The sequence below is a fragment of the Nilaparvata lugens genome, chromosome 12 (assembly GCF_014356525.2).
Source record: "Nilaparvata lugens isolate BPH chromosome 12, ASM1435652v1, whole genome shotgun sequence".
In the NCBI taxonomy this organism is placed as follows: Eukaryota; Metazoa; Arthropoda; class Insecta; order Hemiptera; family Delphacidae; genus Nilaparvata; species Nilaparvata lugens.
The window spans coordinates 24517843-24536212 of record NC_052515.1 but is presented as its reverse complement, the minus strand read 5'-3'; the positions used below and the strand labels follow the sequence as shown (position 1 = coordinate 24536212).

Below are 18370 nucleotides of genomic sequence, written 5' to 3'. Positions count from 1 at the left end.
TGTTATAATAGATTATGAAGACCTGTATAATACGCATTATGAAGACCGTAACACTGGTAAATTTATAATTGATTATTTTCACATAAATAAAGTTTATTTCATGTGTAGAGCGTAGCGGTCCTACTACTCTAGTCTTTAAATTTATTTTATTTTAAGAGAAGTGCACTCCAATAGGGCTTATGCCTAGGTGTGCTCATATTTATTTCGCTTTATGTTTTTGTCATCTGAAGCAAAACATATAATTTTACATTAGTATTTTTTTGTACTGTTAGATGGTACAATGTTTTGTAATAATATTATGTTGTGCGGAATAAATTATTTTTTGAATTGAATTTTTGAATATAATTATATCTGTATTTGTATATATTCAGTAAGATGCATAAATGTGTATAAATATTAAATATATGTATATTAAGCATAGCTTAAGCTGATGAAAAGCGTACGGCTTGTGTTCGTGGCGCATAAGTATGTACACAGCTATAGATTTGTTGAAAGATAATTTCAATTATAATGATCCGACGATTTCAGGAGAAATGTTAGAAATTATGAACAGATACATAAGGATAATCACATTATAATAAAACTGTCCTAGATTTCAGAGGAGTTGGCTCTAAAAGTGGTCACCCTTCTAACGGGAATATAAGGCTCATGAATCATCTAATCGATCGATGGCTTATCAGCGCGACCACTGTGACACCGTTTTCCAAAAAATACAAATGTGGTTACCAACCCCTTTATAAAGTATTGTATGTTGTATCATTATGCTGAAATATTGCGGTTTTGATATAATGTGTGTATGTTTATGGAATAACTTGGATATAAATATTTGAAGTTATCACAGTTAAAAATTTTGTTGTTGTGACAACTTTGAATAGTTTTCAATATTTAATTTTTTAATCAATGATTAAAACACATAAAAATTTGGAAAAAACAGGCTTAGTTCTTAAGCCAGTACTCACACATAGATTTTTTGGACGTTCGATTTTTTGGCGTCCTAATAAATTCTACCAGATTGAACAGAGCTTGACAAACACATGTTGTGTGTATGTAGAAAGAAACACATCATGTGTTTGCCGAATTATGTTTAATCTAATAGACCCGGTTCCGGTTGCACAAACGCCTGTTAAATTTCAATGATGACTAAATTCTAAGAGAGACAATCAGACAAGGGGTTTCTGGGAAGAAGGCTTATCTGATTGGTTATCGAGGCATTTAATCAAGATTCGAATTCAACAGACTTTGGTGCAAAAGGCAGATAGAATTCATAAGGACGGGGAAAAATCGGACGTACAAATATCGATGTGTGTGTAAATGGTACAACTATTTAATTCCCGGATTCTATTAGAAGATTGGTCCAAAAAAGGTTCATAGTTCATCAGCACATATGGGTAAACCAAAGACCTTAAAGATCTCTTTTAAACCAAAGATCTCTTTTAAGGTCTTTGGGGTAAACTATAGTGAGGTACACGTTATGATGGCAGTGGAGAAAGATAGGAGAAAGACGTTGCCGATCCTCTGTCTTGTCAATGCCTTCTATATACGGTAGCAGATACAGGTCTTTTTGTGTAGTTGAGAAGTTGATATTGTGGTAATTATTCATATTGAATGAAAAAGACTAAGAATTGTCAAAAAACCACTGATTTATGTAATCATAAATTACATAAATGAATTGAATGAAAAAGACTAAGAATTGTCAAAAAACCACTGATTTATGTAATTTATGATTACAGTGGTTTTTGACAATTTCTTAGTCTTTTTCATTCAAGATACAGGTCTATTGATGTAATATTAACGGTTCATTCTCGTTTAAAATTATATTTTATAAAGCAAGAAATTATATTTTTCAATAATTTCTTAATGAATTTTCATAACTAAGATGAAATATCTTCTTAATTATTAATTCTACATTGTTAAAAGATGATGTGTCAACAGAGCAAAGCGAGAAAGAGATGCGCTATCCGCTTTGTTGAATGATGGACAAGGATAGCAATACCATTGCTAATCAAACACAGTCATTGTAACGTGGACCTCACTATAGCACAATATCAACGTTAGTAGACTGTCTACTAACTTTGGCACAATATCACTTTCAAAAAAGTTGAAAAACTTGATATGATTTTCTGATGTCTCACCTGATGTCCCTGAGCATCCTGCTGCGGTTGCTGCTGGGGAGGCATGTGGTAGGGGTGGTGAGGGTGATGCGGGCGCGCCGACATGTGCGGAGGTGGGTACTGGGGAGGATAGGGGTGGTTCTGGTGGTAGTATGGGTGAGCGGCATGGGGATGGGGCGAATACTGGGGGAAGGGAGTCTGCGGATAACCTCCACCATATGAAGGATGAGGAGGACGAGGAGGCAGGGGTTGGCTGGCGGGGGAAACAGGGTACTGCTGGGGAGGGTAAGGAGCCATTGAGGGTTGGAACCCCTGAGGCGGGGGCATCTGCATGGGGGGAGTGTTGGATGGAGGTTGAGGATGGTTGGGATGCATTTGTGGAGGTGGAACAACACCCGGGGAGGGTACGGCTGGGGGAGGTCCATGAAACGAAGGGGGTTGGAACTGTCCTGGAGAAGAACCACCACCGTAAGGAGCCGGTGGATGCATGGGTCCATATGGAGAAGATGGGTTGGGTGGTTGCGGGGTTCCCATCGGGGAGCCAGGTTGCTGGGAAGGGGGACCTCCATGCGGGGGCACATTACTTGGTCCTCCAGGCATGGATCCTGTAGAAGAAATGGGATGTTGTTGAGGTGCACTCATGGGTGAACCCACAGGATTCGGGGACGGTCCTGGAGATGAGGGATGGGAAGGCTCCATCATTTTGGGGGTCCGCTGTGATGGTGGGGAGGTGGAGGAGTGGGGGACGGTGCTGCTGCCATGGGACTGCCAGGGGGACCACTAGGGGGACCCCCAGGAGGGCCGCCAGGGGGACCACCATTGGTGTTTCCACCACTTCCAGCAGCCACTGCATTGAGGGTTGCTGTGAGATTGCTGTTTGCTGGAGCAGAATTGGGTTGCATTGGAGAGGATGGAATAGGACTGGGTCCATTGCTGGCTGCAGAGGATGGCTGCTCAGTCTTGACCAGGTTGGCGAAACTGGCTGCACCGCCATTGTTGGCCGGCACTGGCTGCTCCATTGCTGGCTGCTGTTGGGGCATGTTGGCTGCAGCTCCACTTGGTTGAACACCACTCATCTCAGTTGGACTGGTGCTGCTGCTTGGAACTGCAGACTGTACACCGAAACAAAGCATTCGTTCATGATATCCAACATAAAGCATGTTACAGAAGATGCAAGGAACAGATCAGATCAAGGTACCTAGAATACATTCTAGGTACATTGCAACATATGCAACAAGAAACTATGGCCTGGTTGCACAAAAGCCTATTAAATTTCAATAATGATTTAAAATGCTAAGAGAGATGCTAATGCGAAGGTTTTTTTGAAAAGTTTCAGTTCAAATTTGATGTTAAAAATGAAATGGCAATGAACTTAGAATCCACAAAAGAGAATATTTATTTCATTATATCAGAATAAATTTCTTGTTGGGAAGGGCATAGAGCAGAGAATTCACTTACTCTTGACCCTCAAATGAAATTATTATCATATTGAGAGAATCTCATTGAGTAAGAGAAAGGGAAAATTGAAACAATTCAACAACTAAGAAAGGTGCTGTGAGAAAAAACCATGCATAGAGTAGAATCGTTCATATATTCAATTCCATAGTAATCCATTTGTAACAATGAAATGCGAAATAGATGATATTTTCAAGTGAAAATTTATTGACATTATTGCGTGGCAGTTGTTTTGTTTAGTCTACGCACAGGCCACAGTGCCCATGTAGGCTCATTCCATAATGTATAATATGAAACCCTAATCTAAGTACTTAATAATTTGTATTTTATATTTCATATTATTTATCATTTTTGTATTTGCTGTATTGTGGAATAAAGAAGATTCTTGATTGATTGATTGATTGAAATTAACTGTAGAGTATAGGATAGAGAAATCTAGAAACAACCTGATTTATCTTCTTTTTTTCTATTTTTAATTTGTCTGCATTGATTTGGCACAGAATTTAAGCATTTTGCTTACTCATCAATGTTTGTTTTCATTACGAACTGCTTGTTAATAATCACTTTTGAACAAATAAATTACGACATAGCAATCAGCTATTTATAAGTAAACGCTATTAGTTGAAATGAGAGATTCAATACTCACATTATTGTGAGCTTTTGTTTATAAATACCTGACTGCTATGTCGTAATTTATTTGTTCATTTTGTTTATTCATACATGCACGAGACGTTATAATAGCCTAATATTGGGAGAGAAATATCAGATTTGTTACTTATTAAGACCTGACGTTATTCAACTGTATATTATAAAGTGTACTGTGTTGAATAAAAAAATTATCTTATCTTATAGATAACCTTATCCATTATTCAGTTTCACAGTATAGCCTACTGGTACTTCACTGTAAATCTTTGTAAGCTCAGTAATTGTTTTCAATTAATTTCAGTAAAAATTTCATGCTATGGAAAAATCATGCATAAATAAGAGTTGATGTCTTCAAAACTCATGCATGATTAAATCGTAACCATTACTCACTGCCGGCTTATTTGTCATCGGCATAATGTTAGTGGAAGACCGACTATTCTCATCTCTGTCTGACACATTGGGACTACCGCCGTTGCGTTGTTGGCTCTCACTCTTTCCATCCTTCAATTGAAAAAGCATTGTGTTTCAATAAAAAATAACTTGAAAATGGATAAAAATAAATAATAAGGTATTAAAAAATACTAGACTTCTATTGGGAAATTTCATATTCTAATAGAGCTGTACTGTATATAAATAACCCTCTTTTCAAAGCCGAATGGCCATTGATATGATCTACTTTTCCATCCTTCAATGAGAAAATAATTATTGGTTTCCAAAGAAGTTAAAAAAAATGTTTTTTATTTTAAGTAGTTTTTCTGCCCAAACAGGTTTTTGGTAACCTTTGGGATTATTTTCCATATAAATTGATTTTTTGTAATGTTCTTCAGGGTATGATTGTGATTTTTTAGTTATATGGTAATTATTTCAGTAACTATGGTAATTTCATGCTCTGTATATAATGTAAAAAATGGAAAATAAATTTATTTGATTTGAATTTGAAACAAATAAAAAAGGTATCAAATATCTAGAAATAATTTTTAATGTAATAGTGATGATAATTTAGGGTTCATGGATCACAGAATTATTTGAGTTATGAACTACAGTATATATAATATAAATGCATATAGTTATGTATTTGAATTAACTTCATGAAAGAGTGACGACTTAAATATCCGATTTGATATTGGATGAATTTACTACTTATACTAACTATGACTATCAATAGTGTAGCATTTGAATAACTAATTAATAAAAATAATATAAAACTTGTAGTACCCTTTTTATTTAAAACATTTCATATTTTAAGGCTGTGCAAAGGCTAAAAATAAACTTTCTACTCGTGATATTTTTCTAAGTTTTTCGATTTGTATATCATCAAGCTATCAAAATGAAAAAGTTTTCTCAGGAAAACATGTTTTCTAATCATTACTTTTTGAAATATGAGCGACTGAAGTTTGAATTTTTGGGACAGAACATTTCAAATTCGGTACGATATAAATCCATGAGATTTAGAGGACGGATTCTTCATGGTATTGTTGATCTAGTAAAACTAATTTTTTTTTGAAAAGTTATTCAATTTACCAAAAATAGCTCAACTAAAAGTTATTTTTTGTAAATTGAATAACTATCTTAAAAATTGATATTTTCAGAAAATTTTTGTTCTACTAGATCAACAATAGGTACCATGAAGAATCTAACCTCTAAATCTCATGGATTTATCTCTTACCGTATTTGAAATGTTCTGTCCCAAAAATTTAAACTTTAGGCGCTCATATCTCAAAAAGTAATGATCAGAAAAAAAATTTCCTGAGAAAACTTTTTCATTTTTATAGCTTGATGATATACAAATCAAAAAACTTTGAAAAATATCACGAGTAAAAAGATTATTTTTAGCCTTTGCACAGCCTAACTTGAAAATGGCCAAAGTAGGTCGAAACTAATCGTTGAAATGTTTTAAATAAAAAGGGTACTACAAGTTTATTTTGTTTTTATTAATTTGAATAAAGAAGCCCATATAAGTGAAGTGATTTCATTTGAATAACATATTTTTATACTGTAATATTGATAAGTGGTTAAGGCAGTTTCAAGTCGCCGTTCTATTTGATATATATAAATTTATTAGTTATTAATTCATTTTACGAGTTTTGCGTTAACTCAGCAGTTTTTCTTCAATTATGGATTTCTTGTATAATATTATCACCTTCACTACAACATAGAGTTTAATTTTATAATACACGTGCGACAAAAACAACTATCGAAATTCATCAGAAAACAGTTCATATACAATTACCAAACAAATAAATTACTAGGGTAGAACGTTTCCATGCAAATGCTTTGAATGGTTTTCTTGGGGAACAAAAGAAGAGATGAATATCAAACCAACTAAATTAATAAAATAAAATTCTTGACCTAGAGCTACTTGACAATAGGAAACATTTAATAAACCTTTTTGGATGGGATCAGCCTACACATAGAAACACCAAACCAGTAAAAATATGAAAACTCATCAATATTATAAATAAAAAAATATCAAACAATCAGTAACAAGAGAAACATAAATTTTGAGCTTACAGTACTCATGATTATCCATTTTAATTCAATAGAAGAGCATAAAAAGTGTATTTTTTATAATTTCAATTACAAATATTTAGAATACTGTAGGAGAACAGCAAGGAGATAGGGCTGAACCAAAGAAACTAAATTTCCAGTACAATATGCTTTTGGCTGGGACAACCAAGATAATGATAGATCATCTACAATGGTTATGATAATTATAGGGTGATGTAAATTCGTAAATCATGAAAGATTCATTTCTTTTTAATCATCAACATTCATGCAACAAACTCATCAACAACACATTCAGAAAGGGCGATCACAGACACAAATACACAACGTCAAACTAAATGAACATGTATTTTTCATAAAGGAAAATCAGCAAAACAACCTATATTCAGCTCAATTAATAGTTGACGGGACAATAAGGCAGGCAAATTTTAAATAAAAATCACATCAAAACAATTCATCAAAAAGTACATGACAATACCATGCCACATCACTGAAGCATTATGAGGGAAAATATCTCTAAAGGTGTGTGACCACTTGAAACAAAATATTACTGAAAAAATGACCATAAAATTCAATATTCTACCATAAAGAAAGTATGTTATATTTCCTCTATGATTCTACTCAGTAAAATTGAGATACAGATGAAAATTACTGAGATATTGCAATTATTCAAATTCTAATAAATAAATAATTATTGTTATCAACCTTCATCAATATTAAGGCTAATGATTCAATTAAATTATGAGAGTAATCGGAAAGTAACCAAGTATTCAACTCAATTTTTAATTATAATTAAACGAAAAACGAAATTAAATGCTGTAAAACACCCCGAAGACTTCTGATACTGCATTGTAAGCATTCCAGACCGGCAATTAGGAGGTACCGGGTTCGATTCCCGGACTGAAAAATAATTTTTGAATAGTAGCGTTCATCGAATTTCCATCTAGCTGTTTACCCTGTTGTCAATATTTGCAGTAGCAGAAGTCTTCGGGGTGATTTACAGCATACGGGAGTGGCCGTAGTCGAGTGGATCAGATGCTGGCTTCATGATTCAGAGGCCCGGGTTCAAATCCCGGCCCGGGCAAGATATTTATCTCGGACCACTCCCGTGTTTCGAATGGACACGTTAAGCCGTCCCGGCTGCCTAAAAAGCAGTCGTTAGGTCATGTCAGAGGCCCTGAAATTGATCAGTTGCGACCTGAAAACTCTGACACCAGACCTGAGCCAGCCAGGTCACTCGATATTATTATTATTATTATTATTACGGCATTTAATTTGGATTTTCGTTTAATTATAATTAAAAATTGAGATACTTCATTACTTTCCGATTATTCTCATAATTTAATTGAATCATTAGACCTAATATTGCCGTTTGAAAATTTGTAAATTGTATGTTTGACGCTGCATAACTAACCCTGTATAGTAGCTGGGGATGCGAATTTTGGCTCCGACATTTCTCAGGTAAAGCTTCATCTGAGGGATTTTAAGAATTTTTAAAATACTTGAAAATTGTTTTATTCGATAGGCTTATGATCAATCCATTGGAGAATGACTCTAATCAACAAGTTCATTCAAAAGGTTTGAAAATTAAAAAGTTCATGTTACATTGGGATTTAATAAAACTGTTTCTTGCGGTCATCTACCTTGTCAAAATATCAACATTCAGGATACGAGGGGGCAAAGAGGGGTACTCAATGTTCGTGTTTTACCTGAATGTAGTGTAGAACAACCATCTGTCAACATACACACAACACATACGTGACAACATATCCTTACACAACATTTACAAGTGTAGCATTTGTACAGTCGTCAAAGAGAAGTAATTACACTCCAAATTCATGAGGTAGAGTTAGTAGAGTGTTTCAAACAGAATATTTTGTAACTGCATATTTAGTAATTTAAAATATTCAATATATAGGATGAGAAATGAACTAAAAATGGTTGCAGTAAGTGGGCCGTAAGTATGCAAAAATCATACGGATATTCATATTTTGTATTGCAAAGATCAGTTCAGCCTGCGAATGCTAAGGAAAGATTGAGGTACCTATTCTAAAACTAAAATGCTCCCCGAAAATATGATTGTTTAGTATTACTGAATTGACATCTAATAATACAGATTATTGGTTTCTAGCACCTAGATGCCAGCTAGATAATAACAATTGTCTGAGAATAGGACTACACAAGATACACTATGAACATGAGATACAATTCAACAATAATGTAGTTGATCATGTTGGTAACGTATATGATAAACATGCTCAAACTATTCAAGAAATTTGTATTATTATTTAAAAATTTCGGTTATGAATATGGCCATAAAAGCGTTTCCCTTAGAAAAAAATAATCTACGAACAAATCAGTTTAATCTGTTTGAAACACTCTACATTTTAAAAATTAACAATACAGTAATAACATTCTCAAGATGTGCTAGTAGTGAAGTGCATCAATACACAACATCAAGTGGTAGTGTATCATACACTGATTTTTATTTATGTTAGTGTAAAAAACAGTGCATTATATTTACAAGTACTTTACACGAGAAAGCAACACCAGTGATTTGTTCCAAGTCTTGGGCCCGGTTGCACAAAAGCCTGTTAAATTTTAACCGCGGTTAATTTCACGAGAGCCAATCAGAGAAGGCGTATTTGAAAAGACGGCTTGGTTCTCGTGGAATTAATCACGATTAAAACTTAATCGGCTTTTGTGCAACCGGCACTTAAGCACACCACTGCGTTTCGCATGACGACTACGGCAACGATTTCAACCATTTAATCACGGCTTAAAAATCTACCGCTCACGTATCACCTTCAAGCGAATTGTAGTGGTGTGCGCAAGACTTAATTCAGCTTCCTAAGGCTCAACTCACACTTACGCGACTCAGAGACTCGACTCTAGTCGAGAGCATGTGTTTCCAAATGGTGACACTCAGACCAGTCGATTCTAGTCTCCGCGACGTCACCATTTGAAAACACATGCTCTCGACTAGAGTCGAGTCTTTTCTCGACCTGAGTCGCGTAAGTGTGAGTTGAGCTTTAGAAGTTTGTAACTGTCAACACATCATGTTGATGTGTCAACACATCAATTATGATATTACCTAACACAAACATTCTTTGTTTATTTTTTGAAAACAAAGAAATAATACACAACACTGTATTCACATATGATTTGTACATTATTGTAACTGAAATATCGACAAAATAAATCGATATAATGACTACATTCATTGTTAGCACATATGGTATCAAATGAGAGAATTATGTGATACATTACACACAATGACATTCCATCATCAATGTGATACATTTTGTTCAATAGTCGACAGTCACTAGATGATTATAAGCCAGAACATAAATAAATAATGATAAACAGAACACTCAAGAAATCGATGCTGAATTGAAGATTTCATATTATATATTATTATATGATTCATTTAATTAGTTTTTCGATAATATTGGATAAGAACACTACAGAAGACAGATTTTTGAAGAAGTAGGGTGTGTGTGTACATAGAAAGCGGTTGGATGTTCCAAGTTCCACAGTCTAAGAAGGGTAAGGATATAATTATAAGAAAATCTATATTCTTCTAACACACACACAATAAGCTTCGGTTGACGTGTGAGGTTCTTCGAACCTTTGGGTCTTTGAATCCGTCCCTTCAAAAACATAAACATTCTTCTAAAACCGCTCTGACCGTTCTCAGTGAGCACACAAAACAATGATTAGTACATTATTGAAGTTATTGATATAGATCGCGAGTTTTACACATGAGAAAAATGTAAGCAAGTATCATTGATGGGTTTTTGATAGCCGACTGGTTCTAAGTGAACGATTAATGAAATTTTGAAAGAAACTACTATTTCATTGTATGATTTATTGGGCTACCTAAAGAACATTCTTCAAAAATATGAATGAAATACAAAACTTGGACCAATGTTTTATTGATTTCTAGGGTTTCCTACAGAACATTGTTCAATAATATGTAAGAAAAACAAACTTACATCAGTGATATGAACTCTATAGTTTATTACATCTGAAACCTACACACAAACATCAACGGATACATTATTCCTTGGGTTTTTAATTATAAAGCGAAATATTTTTAATAAAAATCCTCCATCCCTTCCTAGTTCTCTACTACAATCTTCTTCAAATAAACTGGAACAACACCCTCTCTCTCATTCAACTGATTCACTCTGCTCCAGTTTCTGTCAGTTTTCTTTCTCTTTTCAGCCCAATACTTTTTCATTCTGACCGAGGCATCTCTCTTCCACTGCTCAGTATGCCGTCTCTGTCTCTTGTATCCAACGTTGTTGTCTTCAGAGCTCCGCGGCAGTTGTATGACTAGAACTCTGTTTTGGAAATAATCTTCTCTTGGTTGCATTTTTCTTGTATCTTGATAACTTTCAAAAGTGTACCATACTTTTTCTTCTTCGTTCTGGAAGAATTTGAGATGTTTAGTAGTTGAACTACAATCAAAGGTTAATCTCTGATAAACTACGATCTAAGGTTAATCTCCCGTTAACGAAGATTATCCGGATAGCGGCTATCTACGGTTAACTACAGAAAATAGCTGAAAACTACAGATAAGTAGTTCAAAACTACAGATATGTAATTCAAGGGTAAGAAAATGTATGGCTTTAGTGAATAACTAGGACAAAAATCGTATATCTCAAACTCTATACCGATATCTTATTTAAAGAATTAATTAATCTCATGTTCTCATAAAATTAAGCCCTTGTTACTGATATTTGTAGAGTTTATCAGTGAAAAGTTTCGCTGAACCTATAGTTGTTGGTCAATTCATTAAACGGTTCTGCTGTTCACCACCTCTTGAGTATATGGAAGCATGAAATTCTCAAATGACATTGAATTGTTGATTTCTTATATTTTCTATCTCATCCTCAAAGTAGAACAGGCTACTCTAGACTCTACCCAAACGGACTTCAATCAATCACTATTCCAATTCTCTCACTGCATTCTCTTTATCTAGCCTATATCTATACAACCTTAAGTCTGTACAAGCAACTGAAATTCATCACTGAATGTGTTCCCTGACCATTTAACGAAATCCCTTATATTCCTCGTTTCCTCCAAGGTAACGAGAAGGAAGGAGAAACACTCTACTTTCTTGGACTGTCATTAAAAGCAATTTATCTTGAACTCACAGTGAGCGTAAACTTTGATGTACCTAAAACTATAGTTTATTTCATTTGAATCGTGTTTTTGTATTTTTGGTAATTTCAAGTTATTTTTTTCTAATATATAATGTATTGTTTTTGTATCAGGACATTCTGAAAGTAACCTCCGATCAGTCACAGTGCTGGTAGTGGGGGGAGTAGCGACGCCATCTTTGCATTCTCGCACGCGGGAGGTGAGTCGGCATCAAGCCGTGGTCGAGTGAATATTGTATCTGCGCTAGTCAAGTTTTTGTGTCAGTTTGAAATGTATGCTGCAATAGAAAACCCCGCCGAATGTAAAGTGCGAGCTGTTATAAGGTTTTTTACAGCCAAAGAATATACTGCAGCAGCAGTATTCATCGTGAGCTTTGTGCTGTGTACGGACCAAGAGTTATGAGTGAAGGAGTTGTCCCTGAATTGGTAGACTACGTTTATTTAAAAGTGGACAAGAAAACGTTCATGATGTATAGAGGAGTGGCAGGCCATCATTGGACACTGACGAACTTCTTCAGACAGTTGATGCAAAAGTTCGTGAAAAACGACGTTTTACATTGTCGGAGTTGTCTACTGATTTTCCACAGATTTCCAAGACTCTCTTGTACGAGTTAGTGACAGCAAGATGTGACGCGATGTGGCAGCTCAAAGATGCGGTCACAGGCTGGCTCCAGGCACAGGCGAGTGATTTTTATGCAGAAGGAATTTCAAAGCTTGTGAAGAGATATGATGAGTGTCTCAATCGTTATGGAGACTATATCGAGAAATAGTGCAAAACTTTAGTTTTAAGAAGTATATATTAAAATATTTTTATTGAACTTAATGAATTTTTTTATCGACCGGAGGTTAATTTCTGAATGACCTATCGTATATTATTTTGAGGCAATACAATTTGATTTGATGTAAATAACAACTGACCTCTTGCTGTGAATGGGGCGGCATAGAGTCCTCTCCTGACCCGCTAGTGCTGACGGGATTAGTAATCCCTCTAGCCTGAGGCGCTGCCACTTCGTTACTGCTATCCACCTCTTCCTCACCACCAGGACTTCCCCCCTCCTCCTTGATGGGACCCTTGGCTCCACCCCCGTTCACCACTGCCCCACCTCCGCCACCCTCAGCACCTGCCGCCCCTCCGCTCCCGGCACCAGCCGCTCCTCCCGCCCCCGTTCCACGCGCACGCTCCTTGCGCAGCAAGTCCATCTGTCGCTCAACCATCTTCTGGAACGTGTCTTCGTCCACGGCGCGGGGACAGTGCTGAAAAAATCAAATTCACAATGAATATTATTCAAGACAAATAATTAAACAAATAAAAGAAGACTATTCAATCAATCAATTCATTTATTTCATAAACGAACATAATACAAAATAACATAGAAAAATGTAAACATGTGAAATAAAAGCTTGAGTGGGTATACTACTCCTAATAAAACAAATAAAAATACTCTAGAGGAGTGAGGCTGCTCCGCTCTATAAATGAGCTTAGCATAATAAATTATAACATGAAAGAAAATACATTTTATTCTGCTACGGTAGCCTATCAGATGAAACCAAGAATGAAATAATTACATTATGATAAATACAAGGTCTACAGAAATAAATAGAAAATACACAATGCAAAATCCATACTATTTCGAACAAAAATTATAGAAGATGTTTTAGACATGAAACCTGTTTTATATTTTCTAAATATCGTGAATTTCATTTGTTTGCTTCATCCAATAAATAGATGAATGAATATCACGTGTTTTTCCAAATGTTGTAGTGCTTTTGACTTGATAAATGAATATGAATGATCACAATTGTATAAAATTGAAAATTATTCTATTTCTATTTTGGGGATTTGATTTAGCTACACCGTAGCTTCATTTATTTAATAATTTACAAAAACACAAAATCAAGTAAATGATAGGGAGAGAATCAAGAAGGTTGCCCCAAATCTTGATACTTGATGACAAATCAATCACCTTTTTGAGTTCCTCTTGGAATGCTTCGCTGCTCTCCTGGAACTTCCTTTTCTTTGCCTCAAACTTCTTTTCTATTTGCTGCAGTTCGTCTTCCAATTTATTCTGAAAATGAAGAAGAGTAAATTCGTAAGATTAACACAATATACTTTAACACCGTGAAACACATACATAAAAAGCATATACTATTAAAGTAGAAATCAATTCAATGTACCTGGAACATTCTAGGTACATTGGATCAATTCCTAGCAAAATAAATAAAATCAGCTAGTAATTAATGATGGATCTTTAGCTAAAAGATGAACCGGTATTATTAATTTTATTCCTAATGAATGGATTATTTCTATATTGTAATGATTATTGAATCTCATATCATTATGAAAAAATATACATTGAACTTGAAAAAAAGCGAGTTACTAAAAGTACAATTAGTTACAAAAAAAGTTCAAATACAATTATTCAAGAGTAATAAATATAAAATCACAATATGTTCTGTTCTACTCGTAATGAATGTTTCCACAAAAGCCAACATACAAAAGACAACTTATTGTGGTTTTAATAATTCTCTAATAACAATTTTATTGTTAACAATTGAGTCAACAGCCATTATATAATTAACATCCATAAAAACAATTCACTTATATGGGCTACTTTTGTACAAATTAATAAAAACAATATAAAAACTTGTAGTACCCTTTATTATTAAAAACTTTAAAATATTTAAACGACTAGTTTCGACCATAGGTCATTTTCAAGTTTCAACTATAAATTAGCTTGCATGATTTATGGTCGAAACTAGTTTAAATATTTTAAAGTTTTTAATAATAAATGGTACTACAAGCTTTTATTAATTAACATCCATTATGGAACAACAATCATTTTAAAACTGTTGTAAAAACTACTATTATTTAATCATAGAAAAATTCTGCAATATTCTTTATTGATTCATACAATAATTACATCATCAAAAATGATAGGGAGAGAAAAAAATAAGGTAACCTTTTGCTATTGGTCTCCTAAATTTAGATAAGGTTACACATAGTCCGAAATAGGTCAAGTCTTGTAGTTGTTCACTTCACAAAATTTTCAGTTCTTATCATTTTCACAAAGTACATTTTTAAATTTAGATGCTTCAAAACCAAACATAGAAGAAAAATTTCACTCTATTATCACTAAATAATAATAATAATAAATTATTAGCCAAAAAACAGGATGTCACAATTTGACATATAGCCAGTCAATATAACAGTAAACACTTAGTCAATACAAATACTGTCAATAAAAAACAATACAAAGTCACATTCACAATAAAAACATGTATGGTATATTAATCGTATTCATATAACAGTAATATTAATAAATTCTAAATATTGAAATCTTCTACATTCATTTCATGTCGATAAACTCTTCAACTGAGTAAAGGGGGTTTTCAAGAGAAATATTTCTAAAATCTTTTTGAACCTCCTGTGATTAAGTTGCCTCACCTCATTCATCAATTTAATTGCAACATTCGAGGGACTTTGATCAGTTTTATGCAGTCTGCTTCGTGTTACATTAAGCGTCTGATTGGATCTTGTATTATAAGAATGAATTGCATTTCTCAACTCCATTTCTCTGGATTTGCTTTCAGGAATAGTAAGCATTGCAATATATAAAAATAATGAATATAGAGTTAGAATTCGAAGACCTTTATAATATCTCTACAATGTTCCGATTCCGCGCCCTGGCGATGACTCTGACAGCCCTTTTCTGCATTATGAAAATGTCTTGTGCTTGTGAAGAACTGCCCAGACTATAAGGCCATAGAAGGTGTGGTTGAAAAATACCAAAATAAGCCTGACGTAGTCCATGTTGGTCCAGCTCCCCACATAATCGTTTAAGGGCAAACACACCGCTGCTCAACCTACTTTTCAGAACAGCAATGTGTTGTGCCCAACTTAGAGTAGGGTCAATAATTATTCCTAGGAATTTCTGCTCCTTACCAGTATCATTTGTTGCTGATCCCTTTGTGGTTTTGGCTTTGTTGAGGAACAGTTCGTTGGCATTCAACCAAGTTTGCACCGACTCCAGATTCCTCTCCGACAGTGCAACAGCTTGAGCATCATTTTTATGCTTATTAAGAACTGTGGTATCATCGGCATACATGAAGATTTTTGTTGGGAAATTTATGCTAAGATCATCAATCATGATCAGAAATAGCACTGGACCCAATACAGACCCTTGAGGCACACCACACTCCACAGGCAAAGCGCGAGAGTTGTCACCATTCACGGAGACGTACTGCACTCTGCCTCGCAAATAGGAAGAAAATAGCTCAAGAGCAGGTCCTCAACATGAAGGTGTTTCAATTTCGCCAGGAGGATATCATGTGACACACAATCGAATGCACGACTGAGGTCACAGAAAGAGATAGCGGCAGAGGATTATCTTCAAAGCAGTCAAGAATTTCTTCAACCAGTTTATAAGAGTATGAGTGGTTGAGAGGCCTTTTCGGAAGCCAAACTGTGTTTTGCAGAGCAAGTTATTAATTTCAAGAATTTGCAAATTGCATTGCGAGCAGAATTTCGATTATTTTAGACAGTATAGGGACCAAAGCATAGGTCTATAGTTGGCAATATCATCATGCTTGCATGATAAAATAGGAAATATTCATTTTGAAGGACCAAAAAAATATCACCCAATATAGTGTTAAACTTATCCAACTGATGAGCTTTATATTTTCAAATGGTAAAAACATCTCTGATTTGAACACTGTCAATAATTATATTTAAGAAAATTATAATACTTGGACAAAGATTTGAGGTGAGTGACCTGATAAATGGTGAGCGACTGCACCTGCATAATTATATTTCATCGTGGAAAAGCTCTATAACATCTTTGAACACAGTGTTTCATTTATTAAAAACTAGCAGGTAGCCCGTGCTCAGCAAGGGTCTAACTAAAAACTTAATACAATCTTGAAGAATTGAACCATCCTTGGTAAATTAAAAATCTTTACATTCACTGTCACACTGTATTCTGTATACTTTATTTATAATGGATTGTATGTGATGACCTGGCTTATGTACTGATGTACTCTGGCTCAAATAATAAAAACAAATCATTGAATCATATATTAAGCAAAATTTCAAGATAATCAGTTGAGTAGTTGAGGCGTGATGCGTCATTCGTGAATTTCCTATCCCTTACATGTATAAGCCAATTCTTTCCCCTATTATATTATAGATAATTTAGTATTTGAACAAATAATTGAGATGAGTGAGGTGTGAGTGACCTGATGCATGGTGAGCGACTGGACCTGTCGCTTGAGCACCTGCATGCGCGCAGTGGTGACGACAGAGCGCACATCGGGCACAATGGCGTCCGAGAAGATCTCGTTGATGAGGCGGTGGTTGCGCAGGTAGCGCGCATATGCCACGTGTTTCACTGAGTAACCGTCGTCTTGATCTGAAAATATTCAGTATTTTGTGAGAATATCAACAACTGCAATATATTAGCATAGAGAAAAGATAGAAAAAGAAGATATCTCATGGTATCGGGCTTAGAGAAAAGATAGTGTAAGATATCCCATGGCTATAGGGTGTTTATGTTACAAATTGAACTGTTAACTCAATCCGATAGTCCTAGTATCTCTTCTTGATAAAGTCTCTCTTTAATAAAGGCTTTAAATTTGGAACATGAGTGACCTATACCAGTAGCGGCTCGTGATCTTTTAGCTTGGGGGTTCTACCTCATGATCTATTGGGGAGAAAGGTCAAGAGGATAATAGAATATTGAGCATAATCAAGTGTAAAGGTAATCAATAATAATTTCAAGGAATTACCCCCCAAAGATTAAGCATAATTATTTTCTACAAATATAGATTTTTGTCCTGTTCATATTTTTCTTGTTTGATTTTTACTTCCGGAGTTGTTCTACCATCATGTTTTATTTTACACCTATCCATAATATTAATAATGCTTGTCTTCAGCAAATACTGAATCTTATTCATATTTCTTCATCAAAATGCTGTTACGGTAACACAATAAATTATATTTACACTCTCACTAAAATTAAATGGACATACTAGAAATACTCACGAATACACGAAACACACTAGAAATTACTATATTCTTCAACACGCAAAACAAACTTATATAATGAAATCTATCACAACTGTATACAGTGTATACTCGAAACCGTACCGTATAACCTCAAAACTGTCACGCTTAGGCTACTTCTTGTTTACCGCTTTTTTACTGTTTACTGTCACCAAATTTAAATTTATTGGTTATGAGCAAGTTCAAGATGGCACTGAATCCGTATCACGAATACTCACGATTCATTCCGAGGTTTACCGAATGCTTCACTTTCCTCGGCTAGGTTCGGCTACTCTTGGATGAACTCGTGGAAACGTGGTTCAGACAGGATTGTGAACCAGATTCGTGCTAGCAAACCGATTCCCCTCCTTCGTTCTACTACCTCACCCAGCCGTTTTTTGGGTTCAGATTGGGGAATGAACACTGCTTTCCACCACCACCCG

At 34.9% G+C, this 18370-nt stretch overlaps 2 protein-coding genes across 8 annotated transcripts in view; both read right to left on the bottom strand.

The window, feature by feature from the left end:
• Window positions 1–209: 209 nt before the first annotated feature.
• LOC120353936 (vegetative cell wall protein gp1-like) lies at window positions 210–2810 on the bottom strand. Its single transcript, XM_039439493.1, has 2 exons — window positions 2133–2810; window positions 210–224 (listed from the first exon to the last, which is right to left on the bottom strand). The coding sequence occupies exons 1-2, from the start codon at window positions 2808–2810 to the stop codon at window positions 210–212; spliced, it is 693 nt and encodes a 230-aa protein (XP_039295427.1).
• The window catches only part of LOC111061471 (SWI/SNF-related matrix-associated actin-dependent regulator of chromatin subfamily E member 1), a 36962-nt gene continuing 21112 nt past the window's right edge, over window positions 2521–18370 (bottom strand). For 3 of the 7 annotated variants that reach the window (XM_039439255.1, XM_039439257.1, XM_039439260.1), the window contains 6 exons: window positions 17123–17295; window positions 13852–13953; window positions 12806–13141; window positions 8426–8449; window positions 4602–4712; window positions 2531–3223 (listed from right to left, as the gene is read on the bottom strand). In XM_039439255.1, the coding sequence (XP_039295189.1) occupies window positions 2810–3223; window positions 4602–4712; window positions 8426–8449; window positions 12806–13141; window positions 13852–13953; window positions 17123–17295 (1160 nt within the window). In that variant the 3' untranslated portion in view covers window positions 2531–2809. Of the gene's footprint in view, window positions 3224–4601; window positions 4713–8425; window positions 8450–10715; window positions 11152–12805; window positions 13142–13851; window positions 13954–17122; window positions 17296–18370 lie in introns of those variants that run through there. The other 4 variants (XM_039439258.1, XM_039439256.1, XM_039439261.1 and 1 more) reach the window with 4 other exon arrangements.

Bases quoted from the DNA above. Each gene is read 5' to 3' on its own strand.
- LOC120353936 (XM_039439493.1), bottom strand. From the start codon at position 2,810: ATGGAGCCTTCCCATCCCTCATCTCCAGGACCGTCCCCGAATCCTGTG.